Source organism: Athene cunicularia, assembly GCF_003259725.1.
Source record: "Athene cunicularia isolate RWA chromosome 3 unlocalized genomic scaffold, athCun1 chr3_part1, whole genome shotgun sequence".
Classification (NCBI taxonomy): Eukaryota; Metazoa; Chordata; class Aves; order Strigiformes; family Strigidae; genus Athene; species Athene cunicularia.
Window position 1 is genome coordinate 77,116,313 of NW_020799097.1, and position 25,427 is coordinate 77,141,739.

The following is a 25,427-nucleotide window of genomic DNA, read 5'->3' on the forward strand; positions in this document are numbered from 1 at the left end:
TATTGTTGAGAAGGCTTTTAGAAATTCTTTTCATACCATCAGGCAAAAGATGTCATCAACTATTTTTTTCAGCACATGGCCTTTCAGAGAAAAGTAAATACAGACTGAATTTCTCTGCTTTGCAAGAAAGGATTCTATAGCATCAATGGCATTAACAGCCATAGAAAAGGAAACGAGAACATCAGGATGCTGCCATGTTTGCAGTGGTGAAACAGAAGGAAGTCCGTGAATAATTATCTTACTCTGCAGGTATAGTAAATTCTGCTGCCCACCTACTTATCAACATTGCTGCTCAATGTATTATGATGTGACATTAACTTTTCACAAAAATGTAGAAAAAAAAAAGTGCTTCTTCTTTTCTGCAAATGCAAATTAAAAAAAAATAATCAAAATCACAGGGAAAAAAATTATCTCGGTTAGATATGGTTAGATATCCAGATCATGGTGGGAAACTGTGTTTTCCAGATCTGGTAATACTGGTGATTTTTTTTTTCTCCTATCAGTTTGCAGTTAACATGGTACATGCAGCTTTATTTTTTTCTGACCTGAGTTAACGCCCCAGAAGTGCTCATCCTTATAAGATAAAGGCTTGAGTTAGCCAGCTAAGGATAATGTACATTAAAAGTTTTTAAAGGAATAAGCAACGTCTCTCCTCACTCTCCTCCAGCTTAGTTTGACCCAACTTCTGCTTCAGTAGCTTTACGTATTTTCTGCTTTATAATTGCTAAACCTTCTCCATGGACAAAGGAGGCTTCAATAATGAAAACAGTTTTATTACCTCAGACTGGCAGGCATCATAAACCCAGACAAGTTTGTCATGCTGGAGAGACTGAGAGGGATTAGCTGATGACTACTTCAGTGGGGGCTTTCCTGCCCTTACACCACACAGAGCTTTTTCTGTGTAGATTCACATAACACACTTCCACCCACTTCTCGAGGGAGCCTAAACACGTGGTCCTCCTTTGGAAGGAAAAGTTGAAAAGAAGTTGACAGAATGCAGAAGAGCTAAGATTAACTACCATACTTTCTTTTCCTCCTTTTTTTGCCTCTTTCGCTGGTTGCCACGTACAAAGGAGAAGGTTAACTCCCAAGGGTACAAGAATCTGGAAAACAAGGACAGATACATCATCTTCTCCAGAGAAGCCTGTATTCTTTGAGATTAAGGTGCTGGAATGTGTTTAAAATCAGCTGTAAAATGCCAACACTTAAAAATTCCTTTGTATTGCCATCACATGAAAACCCTTCACATTTTGAAAATGTCTTGGGTTAGCTATCTTGATAGTACTGACTTAATGAAATGTGAAGTAGTTAATTTTGGAAGAAAAATTAGCGATTTTACTTGCCAGAAAAAAGCTTCAAGTCTTTTCAACATAATGAGATGTTATTAAAAAACTCCTGAAGTATGTACTATTTAACATCTGCACACATTTAGTAATCAAAAATTCAAATTCAGTGACATGGTCTTGAACTGTGTCATGGAAATAATCGAATATAAAGCTTTGCTTTCAAGATTATAGTTTAATAATAATTGCAACACATAATCATACAAGAATGAGGTAGATACTGTGCAGGCTAGCAGCAGATTCCGTCAGGGTTTAAGATATTTAGAGAGATGACTTTATAATTAATGTAACTATAATATTTAATTGTTGTTCCAGGTATTTTCTAGTCCAGACATTGTCTCATACAGGAAAGACTGGCATGGAGATGTGCTGATGCAGAAGTTAAAGGCAAAGATATCTGCCAAAGTCACAGGACCTGTCCACTAGTTGCCCCCATCATGGAAGTGGCCAAGACAAAGTTGTTTGTTTGTTACTCACTAGCAAAACAACAGAAATTTCCACTAATTTCCATAGAAAATCTCTCTCCTCTGACCAAAAAACCAATTATCTGCCCAAGCCTTTTATTTATTTGTTAGAAAAATTGCTTATACAAGCATATATTATTGGAGGGGCTTTTTCATATCATTTATCAGTTCTGGCCGACTTTACATATAAATTACATAGCACGGTTAATCCTGTGTCCAAATGAGGGACAAAAGTACTGACTTCTGGGATGGTCAGGCCTGACAAATGCCACACCCTATTTCTCCAAAGTGTTACCACCCTAAAAAAGGCTCAGTCCTAAAGCAGGTCGTACAATACACAGATCTTTCAAATCAATAGGTTTGAACTTTATCAAATGTTTTTGAGTGTTTGTCAACAGTTTTTACCACCAACTAGTTCACTCACTCTTTATGGCATACAGTGGCCTGTGCCATACTGCTGGCTGAAGGAATTACTGGATTCCTTCTCTCCTAGGGACATGATAAAGCTTTGAGTCTGGAATACATATTTGTGTTAACTGATATGTGGAGATGTCTAAGGCTTGATCTTGTAAATAATGATAGAAAAGACTCACAAATTCAGCACAGAGTTAAGTTTTCTTTGTAGTTTTTAAGGCCAACCTGTAATATTCCTCTGGAATAAAAATGTCGGGTTTTTGTTATGCTTAAATATTATTTCATTATTTGTAGTAGAAACAGCAGCTTTATTAAATTCTGTAGTTTTAAAACAATTTCCATACAAACTTTAAAAAAATGATACCAGTTGTCCTTGTTGAGTTCTACAGAACTTAAAAAAAAAAAAGCATGACATAAAATTCCAGACCCTGAACATATATACATGTGCATAAAATATATTCCACATGTTTACATAAAAATTGAAAAAAAAATATTTTCCTGCTTACCGTCACTCTCAGCTCACCCCTACTTTTTACTCATAACTTATAGCAGGAACTGACATGTCCCAGCATTCAGAATACCCTAAAGAAGCCCCATGTTGCAGAACTGATCTGACACTGTCCTGCTGGGCATTACAAGAAGGTACCACAAACTTGTCTGGAGGGTGGTACTTCTGCAAACAAGCAGGACTGGGTAGCCTCTGTTGTTTAACAAGTAAAGGTGAATTTTATCTATAAAAGCCACACACTCTGTTCCCTTCCTTGTAAAGCCTTTGGTTTATTCATAATGACTCTTGAAGAGAACCATTTACTGCCTTTCTACCAGTCATGCACAGGTCCAAATTTGGCCCTGCAGGAAAGAGGCATGACACCCTTTAATTGCACTTAGAGATTATATGAGCTCATTTATTTAGGTTTCATAAAATATTTGGTATTTAGCCAGTTACAATCATTACTTATCATCTGAAAGCATGCTAGCAGTCTGTATCTCCCCTTTTTTACCATGCACTGCTACACAACGTCTAATAATATCACTGCAACCTGAGAAAAAAGTTCCCATCATTGTAAACATTGCAGCTCTGTCTTCTGTGCTCTCAGTGGTTTGCACTTCCAGTATTCTTGAACTCCTGGCACTCAGCTAGAAGGGAGCTCTAGGCTCTCCTGCATCCCACAGTAAAAGCAGCTCTGTTGAAATACTGATACTGGCAGCACATTTCAAAGTAGAGAGAGAGATTTCACAGCTAAAGGATGGCTGCTGCCTTCAAAGTCTTCCAAAGCCATGCTGTGGTCACCTCATCACCATGCATGCACCCACCGAGGGAACCTGCATCCCAAACTGCTTGCCTAGGCACTTCCCTGGGTGCGAATTGTAGCTGTGCTGCAAGGACCTTGAATAGATGTATTGCTTGCTTCCTTACACATCCTCAGTCAGGAAGCTATTTTCAAGGCAGATTCATTGGTCCACTCATTCTTTCCCATTTCCTGAGGCTTTGTTCTCCAGGAAGAAAATCTGTGCCCTGTAAGAACTGATGGCATCACACACACACATATACAGACAGAGAATGTCCTGAGTGCAGAACTAACTGCTGTTTCTCTGTAGTACTTTCAGTCTTTCTTAACAGCAAATACTTTTATAGAATCACTGCAGAACTGGGACTGTGAGTCTTACTAAGTGAACAAAAGGAGCTGACTAGCAAATATTTAGATGAAAAGTATTTCTACTTGAGTAACTGGTAAATAAACATATTTTTTTTGTTTGAATGTTCTGTCTGTCTTTAGAAATATTTCCAGTTACCTGTGAGGACACAAATGCAAAAAGCACGCACAAAAGGAGTCTTCTGCTCACACAAGCAGAAAAATGGATGAATCAGATGTTACTGATAATATAAATAGGTGCAGGAGAGTTCAGGCCTCTGAGAACAGACTTTTTGTGCTACAGAGTCAGACAAGCCATAACGTCATGAGCTAAAATCTAGAATGAAATTACACATTTTCTACCTGTATAAAACCAAGTTACTCCAAGTTACTGCTAGGTGGGGGCTCAGCTGCCCACAGGTCCCAACTAGTCCACCAGGTTCAGCTGTTATCCTCCTGAACACCCTCAGACAGATGCTCCAGGTTCAGGGAACTAGGGCCCACTGACGCAGTGGAAAGGCACTGGCCTCTCCATTTCATTCATTTCATCATTTGTTCATGATCATGACCAAACATGCATTCATCGTATCACTGCGTCATCACCAGCCACATAAGGTACACACGTGTGTGTTCCATCAGCTGATTGAATAGGAGCCATCCCACAACCATGCATGTACCCTGGCTATATGACCAGGGTCTGTGTTCAATTGTGTGATGTGTGTCAGAATTGATCTGACATGAGAGCCCATGGATAGGGCCTGTCAGCTCTGGACTGGATGGCAGATACCATCAGATAAAGGCATCATCCAGGCATTTAGATGGTGGAAATGGAACATAAAATGACAATTTGGATTGGTCTTTGACAAGGTAGGGTCCTTTGTCAAGGGACCATTAGCATCTGAAAGAAAGGAAGAGTTTCTCTCTAACAGTGTTCCTGCAGCTAGTACAGGGTCTTGGCTCCTGAAAGTCCCGAAACTTCAGAAAGGAAGAAAGCCAGTTTTCCCACCCTACAGCAAATACTGAGGAAAGGGGATTTGAAAAGCTTTCAAATGCGCAAAAATCCTGCAAATGAACAGAAACAATCTCTTTTTCACAGGTACAATGGGCAGGACAAGAATACACAGGCTTAAACTGCTGTAAGAAAAAAAAGTTAGACATTAGAAAAAGTCTTAGATGCTAAGAAATGCAAATGTTGCAAAATATACCTTCCCTGGGGAGGTTATGGACATTTACCATTCCAGGCCTTTAGGAAGAGGTTGGAAAAACATTTTTGGTTTGGTGGAATAGCTTAGATATAGCTGATGCTGTCTAAGGAGGACAAGGAGTACAGATTAAGGTTTTTTCCCAGCCCTGTTTGCTATGATTTTTCTGTGGACAAGTTATCCTTACACATGCCTGCTTAATTTTCCTTTTCTGTAGCTCAGCAGTTAACTTGAGGCTTGTGGGAAGGAGCACATAGCAGGCCTGAGGCACAAGAGACTGTTTATTTGGGATAAAGTCAGAAGTATTTGGAAAGTTAGGGAGTGATTTCTTTATTATGAATGTATACACATGTGAATAAGCTCTCTTACCACCAAATCCAATGTAAATAGTTAGAATTGTTATCAAGGAGTTGAATAATCATCATAAATATATATATTTATAAATAATAGTGCATTTTACAAATGGGAAATGCAAGGCACAGGGGTCTGAACCATCTGTAATGACATGTCAAGTTATCAAAATGAGCCCGAAAGTTGGATTTCCTGGCTCCTCAAGTGCCCTATCTGATGGACTTGATGGACTACACACTCCTGCTCTCCCTCCCTTGCCCTGCCTCCCTTCCCCCTAGCAAGCCATGCAAGATTACAAGAATTGCAGCATTTCCTCATAAAAGTCTTGCTTGCAGCTGGGGGAAGTCAGACTACAATAGTGTCAGCAACTTCTGCTGTAACAAGAACACACATCACAAAGATGATCATTACCAAGGGAAAAAAAAATATCTAAAGCTTCCTCAGGACTTGCACCTTGCAGATCTGATCCTGGACTGTTAATCCATACCTCCATTCTTTAACTTGCCTCCTTCTGTTTAACTGTTGACAGAAAGACTATATTCCTCTATCAAGTGTTTATCTATTAAAATAACAATTTTTTAAAAAGGCAGAATAAAGGACAAGCTACAACAGAATTGTTCTTTATACAAGCACAGAAGAGCTCACAAGTGTTGCCAAGTGAAGCCCACTGTACAAAAGGAGCAGTCTAGCTCAGTGTTTGCTGGCCACTTTCCTAAGGATGCTGTAACTTGAGCCTGTAGGAAATCAGAATCAGAGCTGAAGATCAGACCCCAAAATCTCTCACAACAAAGTATTATAAAGCCAGTGCCGGTCTTTCTGCACTATTCCTTATCAAACTGCATAAACTTGTTTCCCATTTCCTACATGCCAATGCTGCAACCCAAGCAGGACCCACACTTGAATCACCCACAGGAGGTCCTGCCTCTCATAACTGACTGTGCAGAGATACATAAGGCTCCAAATTAAATTTGAATTAATTTCCAATAACTTTGCTAGGCTCTAAGCCCATACATAAACCAAACAGAATTTGGATTCACTATTACCAGTAAAACAAAACAAGAAATAAAAGAATTAAAGAATAACAGATTAAAGATACATCAGGAATGCAAAGGTTGGAAACATCTCCCAAAAGAAACAAGGGCAATGTTAATTAATCATTTCCTTAAAAAAAAAAAAAAAAAAAAAAAGCTTCTGCATCACTGGAACAAATATAATCAAATTCTCTGCATGCTTAGGTCTTTCCTAGCTTATTCAAATGGCATATTTAACTTCTGATTTATAAATCAAGGGATATTGCTCACTGCCATAAGATGCGTTCCGCTGGGGCTCAAAGTCTTTAGCAGATCTACAGTGTGTACTTTCTCCTGATGGTTTTACATTCGTGTTCATCAACACTCAGCAAGAACCATAAACAAAGCCCTTCTCTCAGTTGCACACATGCAGTTCCCATTGACTTGCTGGATTTTCAGCTGACTTCAATAAGAACTCTGTGCATGTGGAAGGGCAAAATTTGGCTCTGCACATTTAATAAAATTACATCACTAGATACCTTAGAAATGAAGGGCAATGCAGGCCATACTGAAAAATAATATAAACTGAAAACGCAAAAGTGTAGCCAAATAAGTTCAAAATTCAACCAGGTTTTCCTAGAATAATCAAAAAGGCATACATTTTAGGCAACATGAAACAAAACCCCTTAATATCTATCTTATTTAACAGAGTGTGCTCTGCCTCCTTCAGCAGGACAAAGAGTGAAGCCCAGCTATCTACATAAGGTAATGATCCTGTCTCAGATACTGCAATGATATTGGCATATGAAATGATTTAGTAAAGGTCAAGTTACAAGCTGTGATTTGCTAAGTCATTTTCTGCATCTATATCCCTGCTTTGTAAGTTATGAAGCTCATTGCAAGTGAATTTAAAGCTCAGATGAATACCACAGCAGCAAAAGTAATTAATCATATGATATTACTAACTCATATTGCATTATTTTGAATCTACTCTAATAGTGGTATTTTAAAAATATCAAATGCTTTAATCCAGGAGTATCTATCTTAAACCCTTCAACCCTCTTTCCCACCTGGCCAAAAGAACACCACAACAAAAATCTGACGTAACCTAGGAACAAGAGTCCCCTTCCAAATTTCAAATGATATCTAGCAACACATAACTTCTGCCAGGTCCATTAGCTAACACACATTAAGCAAAGCAATGCCACATGTGTTGTCTCCAAATTTCTTGCCTTTATTTCTCTCTTACTTGTTCCGCGATATAATAACCTGTGTGTTTTTACTGACTCTTTAAAAATATCTAACTATTAGGATGAAGAATAGCCTGACGACAGGCATCCTTGAATTTTCTGTTTGGCTGACAAGCACTCATTAGCCTGCAATTACAAATTCATACACAGAAGTACTCAGGAATGGAAATCACAGAGGGGGCTTGATGTTCATGTTTGGTTTTTCCCCCTCTTAGCGGGAACATCTCTGATGATTTTCACACTTAAACAGCAGAACAGATTTTATGAATCATTTTTTCTTCCTGATTGGAACAACCCCTATTCCCTGTTGCATTATAATACTGAGTCATTTTGCATAAAGTTGGTCATTACTGCCAAGTCAAGGGAGAGGAGGGAAATAAGACGAAATGCTCTGAACGTACATGTGTGATAGGATTATCAGGCTGCTTCTTGAAGCAAATTATTTAAAATCATAAAGAAAAAAATCATTATAAGACAACTCACATAAGGGAAAACTAAGTTCATAAATATTGAAAAAGTCCAGTAAATGTAATATAATAGTGACGATCAAAGGGACTGTAAAGACTTTTTTTGTTTGTTTTTAAATGAAGCGAGTCCCGCCTGTTACAAATGCTGAGTTGTACTGGTCATTCACGCTAGATTACCCAGTAAATTAATTAATTAGTGTGGTGGAATCTGTTCCTCCTAAACTACAGCACTGTCAAGTGAGTAGTTACAAGGTCTGGTGGGGCTCTGCCGTCTCAAAATCCCCTCCCCTCCTAACATCGTGCCCTGACACTGGCAGCTTGAAGACACTTGTCTGTCTCCAAGTTGATCCATGTAACTCCAGGTCTACTTTCTGTTGGCTCTGCTGGAGCACAAGCTTAGTGACTTTTCAGTGTGTTATAAGGAACATCTATTTCAGTTTAGCCTTTGCAATTCTCCATTTTTAACAGGGAAAGAAAAGGTTCCCCCCTCTCCCCTCAATCCTAGAGGGACAGAGCTGGTGCAAGAAGGAAGCTTTAACAACTTTAATTTGTTAGTTTACTTTAAATGTATAGCATGACTATTTGATAAGTGAAATAAAATTAGGTACCTTACATGATCATTTTTCAAGAAAGCTGATTTTAAAGAGTTAAGAAAGAAAAAAAAACCCAACAAAACAACCAGCCAAAACCTCCACTTTTCCTCATGTCCTGTTTAAGCAATGACACATGAAGAACTTTATGTTCAAATTACCTGATACTTTAAATAGGACACTAAGGGAATAACATTTTTAAATGTATTCACACAGCATGAGACTAATTCTCCTCCTGGGAACACTGGTACAAATCAGAGTAACTCCTCCGAGGTCAGTTGAAGTACACCAGCACAGAACAAATGTGAGGCAGAGGGGAATCAGGCCCCATCTACCTCTCTTTTAATGCAGAGGTTGCAGATCATGAGCAACGATAAAGTGTACAACACAAACATAACTGACATCTATTCAATTGATCTCACATCCTGCCGACTATTTACAGCTCCAAATATAGGGCTGAAGAACAATGGTTCGAGGAAGAGAGGCAGAAATCCTGGTTCTAACCCATTCACACATTCCTATCTGCTAATACCTCTGACTTGAACTGCCTTCATCTCCCCACAGTGCTAAACCGTTGCAGATTTAATGTGACATTGTCCCCCTGCTCCTGAAGAACAACTTCTCCTTACAACGAAATTAAAAAAAAAAAACAAAAAAACAAAAAAAACCAAACCCCAAAACCAAACAGGATGCATGGGAGAGAAAATACATGCAAAAATCTGTGCAACCAGGAGAACCTACAGACAAGCAAGAAAATCCCTAACATACCATCTATACAAAAGGCACTAGCAAATTGATTAATTATTTGGAAAGCTGGCACTGAGAGAGAATGGTACGTGCACAGGAGAGGAAGGCTAAAATATGAGGCTATTGCGAAGTATGGTGCCATTTGTGTTATTTTAAGTGAATTCATAATTATTTCCTACAACTTCATGATGTCCTGAACCAGCTTCCTCCTCCCCTGCCGGGCTGATAAAAGGAGCCTTAGCAACACACTAAATATATTATGCAACGTATTGAGTACTACTGAGAAAAAGCACTGAATTACACTGAAACAAAGAACATCAGGTGTGAACATCACCACCTCCAGGGCAAGACCACCTTTATTTATCCCGTCAGTCAGCGCAGGCACTCTCCTATACCTCTGTTACCAGCACCTAACGGTATTTGCTACATTTAACAAAGTTAAGGCGAATTTTACCTCAAATCTACTTAGGCTCGAGCTCTTTGACCGAGACTTCTTGCGGAGGTAGACCGAGAAGAAGCGACGCACTGTGAACTTCTTCATGTTCATGTCCATTGCCCTGTCCCAGCTGCGGCGCGGAGCACGGAGGAGCTGCGGCGCCGCCGGAGAAAGCTACCGCATCCCGCTGCCCCTATTTATATCCACAGGCAGGAGAGCCCCCGAAGTGCCCGCTTCTGGTCATCAAGCCGGGCACCGCTGGACCTGCAAGAGGCACGCTGCCGGAGCCAGAGGAGCCTGCTGCTTGCCGCTCGGAGCAGACAGGCGTTATACTCCCTCTCGCTTTCCAGTGTTTACATTTCGGTGCGGCGAGCCCAACTCTCGCTCCGCTCCCTCTCCCCCTCGCCTTAGGTCCTACTACATCCAATCAGGCTCAGCTTTGCCTGCACGCATAATCGGCTCCGGCAGATGACAGCTCCTGCGTCCCAGGCGGAGCAGGTTGGAGAGAAATATTAGATGTGTCTATTGCTTTTACACTCCCTCTCTTCTCAGTCAGGCTCTTTCAATTTCCTGGTTTCTGAATCACATGGGGAATAGGCACATGCTGCACTTCTGTTTTTAGCTCGGAATTTCAACGCTGCTATAATTACTGAGGGCTATGGTGGTCAGATCCGAGAAGAAATCAGCTCCCGCATGACAGTCTCTCCTGGGAGAAGGCTGAAAGACGCCATGACCCCACTGCCTGAGCAGAAGGGTCTGAACCTTCTTTTATTCTGGGGGGTATGCAAAACAACACTGCCCCCATCCCACACCTCCTCACCCCCCCCCCCAAAAAAAAAAAAAAAAAAAAGCTTAAAATCCTGTTCACAGATTACCCGCCCGCTTTACATTAAAATACCTAACTCTGGCACAGCTCTAAAAATAGAAAGCACAATCTAAATGGTAAGTATTACTATTCTTATTGTACTACAGCAGGGAGCTACAGCCCTTCTAAGAGGTTAAATATGTACATCTATTTACAGGCTGTAATTTTGAGCTGCTCGCTATGCTGCAAGCATGCAGACTTAGAGCTGCCCCCCCCACCTCCCCAACATAATCACATTTTTCAGCCTTTCTTCAAGAACTAATGAATCTCAGTGTGATCCAGAGACTGAAGAGCTTTCTCTGCCTGCCGCACACAGCTCAGGCTCCTAGTCCCTGGCAGCCTTTCCTTTCTGACTACCAAGCAGCACCCAGACATGTCTTTCTCCCATAACCTCATACAGAAGGTGAATGACTCTGATGACTTATTAACGACTCCGATAAATAAACCCAGAGAGAGCTGACACCTCTTCCTGAGAAGACTCTCAGAGGTTAAATGACAATACCACTCCAGTCAATCTGCTCTAAAAGAGATGCATTTTGCCTTAATTGTATGTCTGGACTTTGCTGTGAACTATGTTGGCAGGTCATGCCTGTGACAACCTGCTTTGTTCACAAGTTCTCTGTCTCCTCTGTCTAAAGCCCACACAGTCTATATGTACCTTAGGTTAAAAAAAAAAAAAAGAAACAAGAAAAATATTTTGGTATTTTGGCATTTATGATTTAATTAAGAAGGAGGGCAGATTGGAGTCATTACCTTCAGTGTTGGGCTCTATAATCTCCTACAGCCTCTGACTCTTCTGTGCCTGGACCACTGCTGTCTCCCCCAGCCTAAGATAACTATAGCACAGTGGGAATCTGCTTTATCCCTTTCTCTTCTCAGTGCCTCCTGCTCACTTCTCTAATTCTCTTGGTTTGCAACGGAAGTGTATATTCTGGGGTTGCTTTCAAGGTGCTGCCCCGGTGTAAACCATGGTAAGCCTGGAAGCCCTTTGCCACTCTTAACAGGCAAAATATCCTGGAGAGGAAGCAACTGCTCTAGCAAAAAATGAGCTATCTATAGTACACCAAAACCCTTTTGACAAGCAAAACTATAAACAGGTAAGAAAGCAATTTGGTTGGTATAACTGTCAAACTGCTTCTTCCTGTGCCCTGCCTTCTGTCTGGCAAAGAGGTGTCCTGACATGAGTTAGGCTAGGCTTCACGCTGGCAAAGGCTTTTGGCAGCCACACACATTCTTACCTTTGTTAGCCACTTGAGCTTTAAATAGCAATCAGACAAGATCAGGGTAACTCCCTGAACCCTTCCCATCACAGATACAACAAAGTCCCACCTGGGCACTGACATCTTTATTTATGCAGAAGAGATGGTAATTTCCCAGCTTTGAATACACGGGGTACTATTTCGCTCTATGTAATAAGCGGTATATGACAGGCTGTTACTATTTACACTGTCCCATCCCATTACGCACATAGTACGTTAACATACAATGACATGCAGCCACAATTAAATGTACCTGCTTTGTAATAAACTTCTGAGAAGATTACACAGGCTATGACTTCATACCTATCAGGTACACTTATTACATTCAGAATTGTGTTCTTTACCAAAAAAAAGAGAAAAAAATCTGTTACAATGTAGTAGCAATTTATTGTGTACACCAGAGCAAAAGCTAGCCTTTGGTGATAAAGGTTAGACTGTAACACAAACAGCATGCTAAGAAGTAAGTCTCTTTGTGCATCTCTGCCAAGACACGGGCACGGAGATAGGCATGATCTCCTTGTTTTCTTACTCCCCTTTCAACAAGGTGGATTAAATACAGAAGCACAACCAACCACCAGTGCCAGGACACTGCTCTTGAACTGCCGGGCAGCAGAGCAATAGAGATATTACAGAGCGTATCTCCCAATAGTAAAAATCAAAAGCAACTGAGTTGCAAAACTGTACATAAGAGTACAAATACAAAGATAAAATACATAAGCATGTAAAACTAAAGCATAGGGATAGATACCTGAAGAGCAAATTCTACTACAGTTGCATTCACATGCTTCAAAAATATTAACTCAAACTTTCAGCTAGTCAGCCATTATCCATTTTTCCCAATGACTCTAATAAAAAGGCACAAGCAAAAAAATAAATCAGATTAAACTGGAACATTCATCATTATATTTATAAACATACAACTGTCAAATCAATCTACAATGTAAAAAATTCATTGCACTTAGAAATTCATGGCTGTAAATTATTTATCAGCTCCCCTCTGAGCAATTTCAACTGCTGAGGAACTTGATGGAAAAAGAAATCCACCAAATGTCTCTGTTTAGGACAAGAACAAACAGCAATACTGGTGGAGGGGGCATATGACTCATAGGCATCAACCACCAATACTCAGTATTCTGAATTATACTTTTTAGAACGAGTCATATTTGGTGTAACACAAAATAAATAAATACAAGACCATGGCTGCTCCTGCTCCCAGTGAAGTTAATAGCAAAACAAAGTTTGCTTCCACTGGGAAAAGGCTTAAAAAAACAAGCAAACAGGAAAAAAACAAAAGCCCCAAACCAGGATTCCAGCCAAACTTTCCAATAGAAACCACTTGAAATTAGATATTACACATCCCAGGATCTAATTTTTAAAAGATAAATGGAGAATTCCCAATTAATATCAAAGAAAGCCAAAGTTTCTTTTCTCACGTGTACCTCTAGAGGGACCATACCAAGAGCAGTAACAGGCTGAAGGACCTAGATATAGGGTATTCACACCGGGCATCAAAGCAGCCTGCACAGAACTCAAGCAAGGAGGATGCCAGTGGCTGCTGCTGGATGAATCATCAATTTCTAAAGAAACAAAGTCACTTGCGATAATTGTTTGCACCAAAGAATGCGGAAGTCCAAGATATCTACCATAAACCACAGGATGGATGATAAAATTACTGAGAGAAATTTTGTATCGCTATATTACACAGCACCACAGGCCATATTTCCAAAATGGACCCTCTAACTTTTATATGTGAATCAACAATTTATGAGCAAATCCAGAATGACTCTGCTAACTTGAGCAAATTTGGAGATCACTGTAAAACATATGAGTTGATAGTATATTCCTTGCAAGTGCAATCAGTATTACCTGCCGCTCCTCAATAAGTTCATCAGAAAAACAAAAAAACCCAGAGAAAAGGAAGACAGTGTCAGAGGCACAGACACCATTGACAGAACAAATAAGATTAGCAGAACATGGCATGCAGAGAAAGAGAAAATGAGACTCCCACAACAGAGGCCCAAGAGACAATGCTACAGAAAAGGTGAATTACACAGTACCATTTATGCTCTCATTAAAGAAAATCAGGAGCAAGAGCAGATGTTTCCAAGAGACGCCAATGAGCAGAATAAGAAACACTTTCCCCCAAGTGATTAGATGGTACATGACTCTTTCAGTGATTGCTGTTTCCTGATCTTGAATGCCGGATAAATTTCCATATGGCTTTTGTTTCCTCAATGAACAAGCAAAAGGGTTATTTTTTTTGATGTTTCTTTTAAAAAAAACCACGATGGGCTTTGCTCAAAGAAATGCCTGGGCTTTGATCTCATTAGATCAGCATACCAGTGTGGGTCCCAGCCTCTTCAGCTGCCGTACCTAGTTAAACACCTTGTCCAGTTTAGCATGCCACTTACTTGGCTGGAGTTTTCTCTGTCTCAAAAAAAGGATCCACTGCCATGCCAGCACCGTGCAGTAGCTTGTCATCTCAAACATGCTTCTCACCAGCAGTGATAAGGGATCAGCAACATTGGCTAGATGGGGATGTAAGGGAATAAGCAGGAAAGAAAGTGCTTATTTTCCCTTCTCTCAGCTCCTCCTGCTCCTATTGGTATGTCACAAACTTCAGTAATTTTCAGCCTTTCTCATGTATGAACTATTAAAAGATTCCAATGGAGGTGCAGGACCCTTCGGCCATTTTGAAAATTAAAATCACTGCTCAGAAGGAAGAAGATAGCACAAACATACATCTTGTCTGTGTCCGATGAATTGACAAGATGCAGATGACTCAGCCACAGTCTTCTCTGCTCCAAGGAGCAACACAACAGACCTACGGTACCTGTTTGATCTTGTACTCATAGCCTCAAGGCCTTGGGAGTATGGGCAAAGACAGAGGATCTCTTATATCCACATATCTTTAATTCCATAATTGCTAAAAGCATTGTCCAACACACTGGCAATTATATGAAAGTTGACAAGTAATATACAACTGCAGCAATCACAGGAGAGAATTACTTGCTTTGAAAAGACCAGTTTTGCTCAACACAGTGATGTTCCGATTAGTGGATTCCATTCAACAGCTTCAAATGTCCTTAAAAACTAGGCATCAAAATAAATTCTTAATAGATTTGAAACCAATATTTTGCATCTAAGCAAGTATCTTAGATTGAAAGTCTTCTGTACTTTTCTCTCTAATAGACTACTTCAGCAGATGAGATTAAAAAAATTTAGTGGCACTGAGAGGGTGAACAATCTCTGTGTTTGTCATGCTGGTGCAGAAGGGGTCTCCTAAAAATCTACTTCCTCAATCCCTGCTAAACACCCACCAGTCACATGATGATAATGTTACTTACAGAGACATCAAACAGGGAGCACTATGAGGACATATGGCATGTTCTTATTTGTGCAGGGAAAACTGGGACTGCTGCAGAAGTAGTAGTATCTCCAAGATAACAAGATTTGACTGAATTTTCAGCAGATGACAGATGTTTTAACTCTCACAAAAGCATCTTGTGTTAACGCTTGAGCATCAGATTGGCGTCACAACTGCTGTTCTGACTGCTCCCGTATGAGCTTTGCTGCTTACAGACTCACACAAACGTGCAACAGCATCACTGGCCACATACATGTCAGTTGGCTGTGGACTACTTCTAGGATGGAGATCAGGTTGTCTAGCAATTTCCATTGAAAACAGGCCAGGAAGTGTCAGCTTCAATTTTCTTTTTTTCTTTTTATTGATGTCACCAAGAGTTTTACTTTTTTGACTGATACTGTATACTGGTCTTCCTGGTTTTTGGTGGTTTAGACAGAAATATAAGGCAAAAAACCCCAAAACCCAATCTCCTTTACATTATGTAAGCTTCTGCTCCAGTACTGTTGAAGGAGTTTGCTGAAGATTAAATTCTGCTTTCTTGCCTTTGGATAATATGCAGAAAATCATACTGTTGTCCTATAATGGACTAGAAGTTTTCTAGAAAGAAGGGTGCTACTTGGTAATTGAAGTATGAACAGTCTTATCACATGAATATTTATGAAAAATCCACACTGGGTGAACATTATACAATACAGAACTGGATAAAAGAATTTCATTATGCACAGCATATGTTTACTGTTTATTCAGACTAGCCATGAACAATACTAAAAAGGAAATCACTAGAACTCTGCTAATAGACAAATTTACCATTCTAGGCTCTGAAAGGTATCAAACACCTAATAGGAGAAATAATGTGTGGAACATTTACCAAACCCCTCGTTTGTACTTTTAATAATCATAGACCAAACTGACACTACACTAGGCAGAAAAGCTAGAGATCCTGAGAGAGTGACAAGTGTAGAACGAGGCTTGCAAACTTTATTCAGGAACATACTAATTTTAGGTAAAACTTCTTCCTTCTATTAGCTAACAAAACTACACACCAAGGCACAAAAGCAAACTAGGTAGACAAAAAGCATCATATTTAGTTGAGCTGAGTAACCTGAATTAATATCCTTCTTCTATATCTGAGGCTATTTTGTATGACCTTGAAGAACCTTAAATTCTCTGGCTATGTCTAGCTCTAGGGCATGTACAAATCCCAGTCACATCCTGAGCCTCTATTAGAATGGGGGCATAGATTGCACTGGTTTGCTCTTACTCTTTCTTACTGGCACCTCGTGTCTCCACTGAAGAAAGTCCAGGTATTTTTAGCCAGAAAGGAGCCAGAGAGCACTCCAATGAGGTTCCTGATTTTGAGTGTGTAAACTCAGGCCTCCAAAGGTTTGCACCTGCGCTGCAGTTTAGTCACCTCTCTGTTTCAAACCTCCTTTGACAAAATAGGGCTGGAGCACTCTGCCACTGCATGAGAGCTCTTTCAGAGTAAACACAATGATCATAGCCAAAATTTCAGTTTAAGCCTGGCACATATTTGATAGTTTTGTTTACAGAAACAGATTAACTGTGTCAAAAAAGAATAAACCAGTAAGACATGCAAATTTACCTTGGTAATTTACCTTCCATGTAGAAGGGCAAATTACATGGGATAGTTTCAAAATATGACATGCCTAACACTCACTGAAAATGTGGCTTAAGGTTGTAGGAACACCTACCCCATGTTAAACACTACAAAAGTGATTCATAAATAAATAACAAACCCAACAGTCACTCTTGAAATCTTGGGCATTGGCTTCCTTCTCTGTTGGACTTGTTTTATTTGGTTTGTGACATATTTTGAAGGAATGCTTTAAATTACCATAATAACACTACTTAACTCCAGATTACAGGCAGAGGTTTTTGAAATGGAAGCTAAAGAAACAGGCAGAGAAAAAAAAAAAAAAAAAAGGTGTTGTGATACACCTCCTCCTTCTGTCTCTAATACAGTTACACAGAAAGTGTGAAACTGAAAAAAGTAATGCAAAATCATTTTAACCTTCAAAAAAGTTATTTAGGTTCCAGCTGATACTTATAAAACCACAAAATGATTTCTTAATTCACCTAGAACAATATAGTGCAATGTCCCATTTTACTGCTAACAAACTGAAACTAGTATTTAACTCGGCTTCCATCCACTTTATATAGTAAAGCTAAAGAAATTTGCATCAGGATTTCCTAACACCAGAAACTGAGAATGATGTGGGAATAGTACCAGCAAAATTACTTATGCTACTCTAAGATTTGATGACATTAGGAAGCAATAAAGCCCAAGTTTTTAGAACTGAATTAATATCCTTCTTCTGTATCTGAGGCTATTTTGTATGATCTTGAAGAACCTTAAATTCTCTGGCTATGAAACTTTGAAATGTTTACTTTGAAAACATCCACATGCCCTGGGCTCCACATGTATAACTTCTCAGAGCAGCACTCCACTGTAGAAGTGTGTGCACAGGCAGCTCACTTGGGAGCAAAGCAAAGCAGCCTCCATCCAATAGCTGTCCGAAGACACAGGGATGAACAACAGGGCTCCACACACCACAGGGCCTATGTGGGTCTGGAGACAGGTGTTACAGTTCAGTGAAAGCATCTTAGGTAAAGGCAAGAAAGACAAGCCATATGAAATGTCTCATTCTCTGGCTTAGGACTGATTGCTGTTACAAGGCTAGAGCCTGTTATAATTTGGATGTTTTCAATATGTTAGATGATCTTCTCCTTATTCGAATTCAGCTACATAAAGCGTCACCTTCTCTTTTAACTGTAGTGCCACTTCTCTCGCCTAAGCCACCAGGCAGCAGAAAATACATGATGCTCTTTTTGCATAACTGCTCCTGCCCACACTGGAGATAAATCGTCTTGACTGAGGCTTCAACAAATATCTGGAAAACATTTCAACATCTTGTATATGTCTTCCTACTCACACAACAAGTGTGTGACATTAGTTATAAAGAGCACATGCAGAATATACCACATCCAAATGTTTGATTAACCTAATGACAACCTAGCAGACAAAGAAATGCCAACTCATCATATTAAGTCAATTAAAGCCTTTGACATCTTTCAGTAAATTAAGTATATCCTTTCATACCCTGAAATAACCCTATACTTCAAGATGAGGTATAGACAGAAGTAAGCAACACTGACTACATATAACACAAATACATATGAAACAAGAATCTATTTCCTGTAGATGCAATGCCAAATTGGCAGTTTGTTTTGTCTGTTTTTCATCAACTAGAAATTAAAATGTACGGTTAATTCCACCATAGAGAGATCCATACCATTTAAGAGAAGTTCAAATGCTTAAACATACCCTTAGATATATTGATTAAAATCCTACAGAACTTCTACTGTCCTCCTTAGTATGCTATGTGGCACAATGCACACTTGTGGCCAAGATGTTATAAAACTCTTTCCAAGTGAAACTGTCTACCTAAATACAGTGACTGGTATTCAAAAAAATGAAACATGCTTTAACATAAAACAGCAATCTTAAATTTATTACTTCACCAGCAATCTGATGTTTAACGTTTTTTGAATCAATGAAAACTCCAATAGGAACCACCTGTCTCTGAACAGGAAACTTATGTTAACGTCACAAAACAGCCATCTCAAATTCATAAATCATGTTGTGCATAGTAAGTAATTCACACGTTATACATTCACTGAAGTGCGACACCTTTGTCCTGATATGTTACTGGGATCTGGTTTTGTATTCAGATGCCTCATTTGATGCCAGACATGCAATTTTATCATGGCAAAGCAATGTGGGACAGAACTTCTACCCGTTAGGAGACCACCAAAGAGTGAGATTGTTCTTCTGCTTCAACTCCCAAAGGAGAAAACAGATGTGTACCTTGAATGTGAGGAACAAATAATGCAATTACTACAGAAACTTTTAACAAGGTTCCTTTCTCCTTCCACTACAGACAACAGAGACTTTTTACATCTTCCACAGAGCTTTTCAAGGGCAGCTTGCTCTGGTTGAGCTGCCTAGAAAAAAGGCACAAACAAGGCCATCAAGAAGCATTTTAAAAGGCACATCAGAGCCTTGCAGCTGTACATCTTAGGAACTCAAAACTGGTTTATTTATTACCACGATTTTACTATGTTCTTAACATCTACAATATCTTTGCTCTCTTCCTTCCTAGTCTAGTTCTTTCATCTCTTCTCTCACTTCCTATTCCTCAGATCTTCTCTTCAAATGTTTTCCTCGCTTCTTACCTTCAACCCTCATATCTTAAATCAAGAAAGCTGAAATAATAATAGAAGCCCCCAAAACTTCAGCTTGAAGTAGGATTGCTTTGTCATACTTGATTTTTAGGGACTATTTTATGGCACATCTCTGCAATTCAAGACATCTGAAAACATACAAGAAATATGAGGGAGAAGGAATCAGAAAATGACATTCTGGAGGCTATACCTGTCATGTAGCAACACTTAGGCTGGTCACAGAAAGACAGAGATAAATCATTTTAGCAGCATGACTGATTTTTGCAGTATTTTTGGGTGTCTCCTAGCACACCTGACTTTAAAAACTATTAGCTGCTGGAGTCATGGCAATATATGAGAAACATCAGATTTCACTGAAGAAGAAAATACAAGTGGTTGCCCTGGCCCAGTTAACCTGCTGCAAGATAGGTGCAGCTGTAAGAGATGCTGAAAAACCGGAATTGAAAAAGTTCTTCACGGGAAGGAGGATGAAGTTAATGCCACCTGCTCCTCACAGGCCTAGTGGTGGGTTTGGAGGCTATGTGGAGGTTTTGTTGCGTTTTACACAAAAAGATCTTGGCTTGTAAGAGGGATATCATTAGTCCTAGCATAAGCCATCACTTGTGGCCTCACTCTGCCATCTCCAGGCCACCATTTTCTTCTTCCTCTCTGTTTGCACAATGATTCACACAGCCACAGGATGAACCAAACTGGAGAACTGGTCCAAGTTAAAAAACACCTGGAATGTCAATTTTAAACCAGTTCAGTTCCCTGATCTGATTCACTATACAAATACCTGTGACTACTCAGTAATTTTTCCTGTGATCAGGGCAGGAACATGTGCTTGCAAGGTGGCTCTGCCTTCTTCATTGGCAGGAATGGGTCACACCAACATAAACTGCCTGCTTTCCACATATGAAAGTGGCATGCTGCTGCTGCCTGGCCCAACAGAACTAGAATCACTGAATAGGCCACATCAAACTACCCTTTAGATCACAGCAAAGGTTAAGATGTTAGGTCTGGTGTAGAAAGAGCACTTCAAAATGTCCCAAAGTATTTTTCTCTATTATAAAACTAGCAGAAGTGAACTTGCTAAATGCATACAAAAACTGAAATCATGCACTGCCATTATATGCCTTACAAAAAGTTGAATCTATAAAAGGTTCTCATCTTGTTTAAAAGGAAAAAGATCCCAAAGGGTGTGAGAGAGTAACCGATAACTGGTACAGTAATTCAGGAGGCTATACTGCTGTTTAATTGATTCAGAGGTGCCAAGCCCACCCACTGGGAAAGCCAAGAACCCTACTGGAATTGATTGGGCACCTCTTCAGTGCAGCGTGCAACCACTGGGAGTGCAGTGCAGAACTAACTAAGACTGAAAATTACAGGGGTGTTAACTGGCACCGCACTAATGGATTTTCTGAATAATATTATCTGGCATTTGTCTGATCTAATCTTCTGTGGCTGCTAACACTTCCCCTATCAGGCTATTCCATGCTCTGTTACATCTGTATAACTGCACGCACAAACATGCACCTCTTACAAATCTCTGTACATAACTAGCACTTATGCTAGTACATGCAGAACTTGCATACAGGTTAGGTGCTACAGGTCTGAGACATCAACGTGAATACAAATGATGTGACCTGAGCTCTACAGTTTGGATGCGTTTGACACACATTGCTCAGTGAATCTGAGAACCTCTATCAAATGAAACACGGATGTAACCACAGGCAGCCAATCAACATACAAATTACTTGAACTCTTATAAACTTGGTTTAACGCCATCACAAAGTCATCATACAGTTACTTAAGTTTCTAGTACTTGCTGCTACCCTTAGGAGGCTGTCTAGAAACTCAACTTCCTATTCACTCTAGAGTCTAGCCTTGACGCACCATAACCATAACCAACTTAAAATGATTTGTCAGCATCTTTCTTTAACTCAAATATTCCTTTTTCCTACCTATAATTAAATTTTGCTTTTGAAAGGGTAATAATATCTCCTCCCTGCCTTGATTTGTCTGTGCTAAATGATAGCAGGCTCTTTTAGCCTCCTGTCAATCAATCACCTCTCCATGCTTGTGTCCCAATAGACAGCTCTGTCCTAGACTTTTTCATGTCTATATTCATTTTCCTTGTAGATGCCATGAACAGAAGAGGCTAGATCAGAGCCTCAGGAGTAGCATTAACCAGAAGTTCTTCATCACAAGAAGTGATTCAGGGTTTTCCTCATTTTTTTCCATGATTATTTCAGAGTTGTGGTTCACTGTTGCCCTGTAACTGAACAGGAGACAAACCCAGTCTTTCTCAGTGCTATACTCGAACGACAATTTCAACACCTGTTGTGTACTCAATGGAGAGAGACAGAAAGCTCACTTTAGATCTTCTGAGGTGCAAAGGGTAAGAGAAATTATTTATCTGTCAACCTTGACTTTAGTAAGGCCTTTGACTGTTTCCCACAGTATTTTCCTGGCAAAACTGGCTGCTCACAGCTTGGATGGGCACACGCTTTGCTAGGTAAAAAACTGGCTGGACAACTGGGCCCAAAGAGTTGTGGCGAAGGGAATTAAATCTGGTTGGCGGCTGGTCACGAGTGGTGTCCCCCAGGGCTCGGTTTCGGGGCCACTCTTGTTTAACATCTTTATTGATGATCTCGATGAGGGGATCGAGTGCACCCTCAGTCAGTTTGCAGATGACCCCAAGCTGGGTGGGAGTGTTGATCTGCTCGAGGGTAGGGAGGCTCTGCAGAGAGACCTGGACAGGCTGGAGCCATAGGCTGAGGCCAACTGGAGGAGTTTCAATAAGGCCAAATGCCGGGGGCTGCCCTTGGGCCACAACAACCCCCAGCAGCGCTACAGGCTTGGGGAGGAGTGGCTGGAGAGCTGCCAGTCAGAGAGGGACCTGGGGGTGCTGATTGACAGCTGGCTGAACAGGAGCCAGCAGTGTGCCCAGGGGGCCAAGAAGGCCAATGACATCCTGGCTTGTGTCAGCAATAGCGTGGCCAGCAGGGACAGGGAAGGGATCTGACCCCTGGGCTCGGCACTGGTGAGGCCGCACCTCGATTCCTGTGTTCAGTTTTGGGCCCCTCACTCCAAAAAGGACATTGAATGACTCGAGCATGTCCAGAGAAGGGCAACGCAGCTGGTGCAGGGTCTGGAGCACAGGTCCTACGAGGAGCGGCTGAGGGAACTGGGGTTGTTTAGTCTGGAGAAGAGGAGGCTGAGGGGAGACCTCACCGCCCTCTACAGCTTCCTGAAAGGAAGGTGCAGAGAGCTGGGGATGAGTCTCTTTAACCAAGTAACAAGTGATAGGACAAGAGGAAATGGCCTCAAATTGCACCAGGGAAGGTTTAGACTGGGTATTAGGAAGCATTTCTTTCCAGAAGGGGTTGTTAGGCGTTGGAATGGGCTGCCCAGGGAGATAGTGGAGTCCCCATCCCTGGAGGGGTTTAAGAGTCGGGTTGACGTAGTGTTGAGGGATCTGGTGTAGTTGGGAACTGTCAGTGTTAGGTTAATGGCTGGACTGGATAATCTTCAAGGTCTTTTCCAACCTTCATGATTCTGTGGTTCTATGATCTTCTGGAATGCCTTTACATTGACTGCAAAAGGAGGCTAGATAATTATCTTTGATTAGATAACTTTAAGCTAACTTTAGCAGCTAGACTGAGACAAATTCCTTCCTTCACTACCTGACTTGTCCCAGTGATTTATTGATTTCAGTCTACAGAAATGAGCATCAACCACTTTTCCTATGCAATGATCACAAAATCACAGAATCAGTGACAGAATGATGCAGTTCTTTGTTGACAGTTCCTAATTTTATGCTATCAACAAATTCACCTTTTTCTTAGCTTTGGTTTTGATGCCATTTATAAAAATATTGAGCAGTCTCAAGATCACTCCTTCAGAAGCTCTCACAGTAATGCCTTTCTGATGCTGAAGATGTTCCTCCAGGCAGTGTCTTCCCTGTCATTTCACAGAATTTATATTCTTCTGGGGGAGAGCGGGGACAGGGTTGGACATGACGGTACACAGACATACGAAGACTGAAGATTTCATGCCATACACAATAAAGGCTGAAAAGTATTTAATCTTACATAAAACATAAGTTTTTTTGAAAAGTGTCATTTTAAAAGACTGTCTTAAGATTTGGGGATTTTGACAAAATCTTTAAGGCATTTGGAGCTAGAAATACCACTATAACCAAAGTCTTGTTAATTATTTGTTATATTAATGGCATACATCTAGCTTGTAACTGGACCTAAGCCTCCTTCCTTTGCTTCATGCATGCTGGGATGTGTTCTGCTGGACCTACGAAGGCTTCTTACAACTCTAAAGCAACATTTCTTGCATGAATTACTTCATACACTGCCCTGACTTGGGATCAAAGATGTTTATTTCTCAGGCTACTTTACGTACACAGTGTGAACACATATCTGATTTTTAAAATGTTCATTCAACAGGCAAAACCGTCAAGCTGTAGTTAGAAAATGAGGTAGGAGTATAAGACCAACTTTTAGAAAAAGGATTGACAGAATAAAAGCATATCAGGCACATGTCAACCTTTTTGTCTATAGACCTTTTACATCTCTCTCTCAATTCCCTTTGTTAGAAAGTTCCAAATAATAACCTACATTCTCAGACACATGGGAGATAAGAATTAGTGGAGGACAGAGCAAAATTTGTTATGCTGCCAATTTGGGAAACACATTAAGAAAAATGAGGTTGCTTGATAATGCTAGTTCTTGTTCTGGGGAGCTGCAGAGACACTTGCCCTAACCGTACAGCATTAAACCAATTTATCTAGCCGTGGATCATCCAGAGTGTGGGTTAGAAAGGGAAGGATTTCAAGGGACAGGGACAAAATTAATTTTAAAAAGACAGACAAAAAGACAGACATAAAGATAGAAAGAAATTGAGGACTCTCTCAAATTCAGGAAGCAAGCATTACAGCAGATAAACCATCTCCCTTTTCCTTCTTCATGGCTCCCTTGACACAGGAACCCACTTCATAATCCTGCACTGAAGTCATTAGTTATCTGTATTACCACATCAGCAGAGTATTCTGGCCTTTTCTGTACACCTGAATTCTTCTATCAGGTCTTGGATTCTATGGAGCATTAATTAAGAAATTATTTTGGTTTTAAATTGGCTTTTTCATATTTTTCTGCATCTTGGAATCATCAGTGGTCAAAATTCACCTTGGTCATATGCCCTAACAGTGCATTTCTTCCCTTGATAAATAATAATTTCTTATAAGCATGCCATTAATTTGGAATGTATTAAAATGCTTGTTTTGGTGACAACTTCAACATTGCTGTGAGAAATCTCCCACTCTGAACTAACACGTAATCTGAATTTTACCCTTACCTTGACTGAAATTTTGTTTGGATATTTCTTGAGAATTTTTATTTGAAAAAAAAAAAAAGCAGCTAAGCAATCATGGGATAAATAATATCACCTAATATTTCTTAGATAAATGTACAATTCTTAAATTACTTCTAGAATTTAGACATTTTAAAGCCTGTGGCTTCATAGAGCACTCTGGATTGGAGATAGTTAATAGTATTTCCAAAAAATATGCACAACTTGGCAGACAAAAAGGACATTCTCAAAATTTTCTGTGAAGTTTCAGAAAAACTCAGAGAACATTTCTTAAATGGTTTTCTCATTTTTTACTACCATGCAATATTTTGAATTATTTCACCATAGCAGAATATAATAGAAAGCACGTAAATGTGAGTGAAAAGGGACCTCTGCAGGTCCCTAGCCCATTCTCTTGC

At 40.1% G+C, this 25,427-nt stretch overlaps 1 protein-coding gene across 4 annotated transcripts in view; it reads right to left on the reverse strand.

Annotated features, from left to right (window-relative positions):
- RPS6KA2 (ribosomal protein S6 kinase A2) overlaps positions 1–25,427 on the reverse strand; it is a 286,123-nt gene that overhangs the window by 180,460 nt on the left and 80,236 nt on the right. For 3 of the 4 annotated variants that reach the window (XR_003398161.1, XR_003398160.1, XM_026846440.1), the window contains exon 1: positions 9,927–10,596. The exons of the other annotated variant lie outside the window; for it this stretch is intronic. Coding sequence is in view for 1 of the 3 variants with exons in the window: in XM_026846440.1 (XP_026702241.1) it covers positions 9,927–10,025 (99 nt within the window). In the remaining 2 variants the exon portion in view is untranslated. Of the gene's footprint in view, positions 1–9,926; positions 10,597–25,427 lie in introns of those variants that run through there. 4 annotated transcript variants of the gene reach the window in all.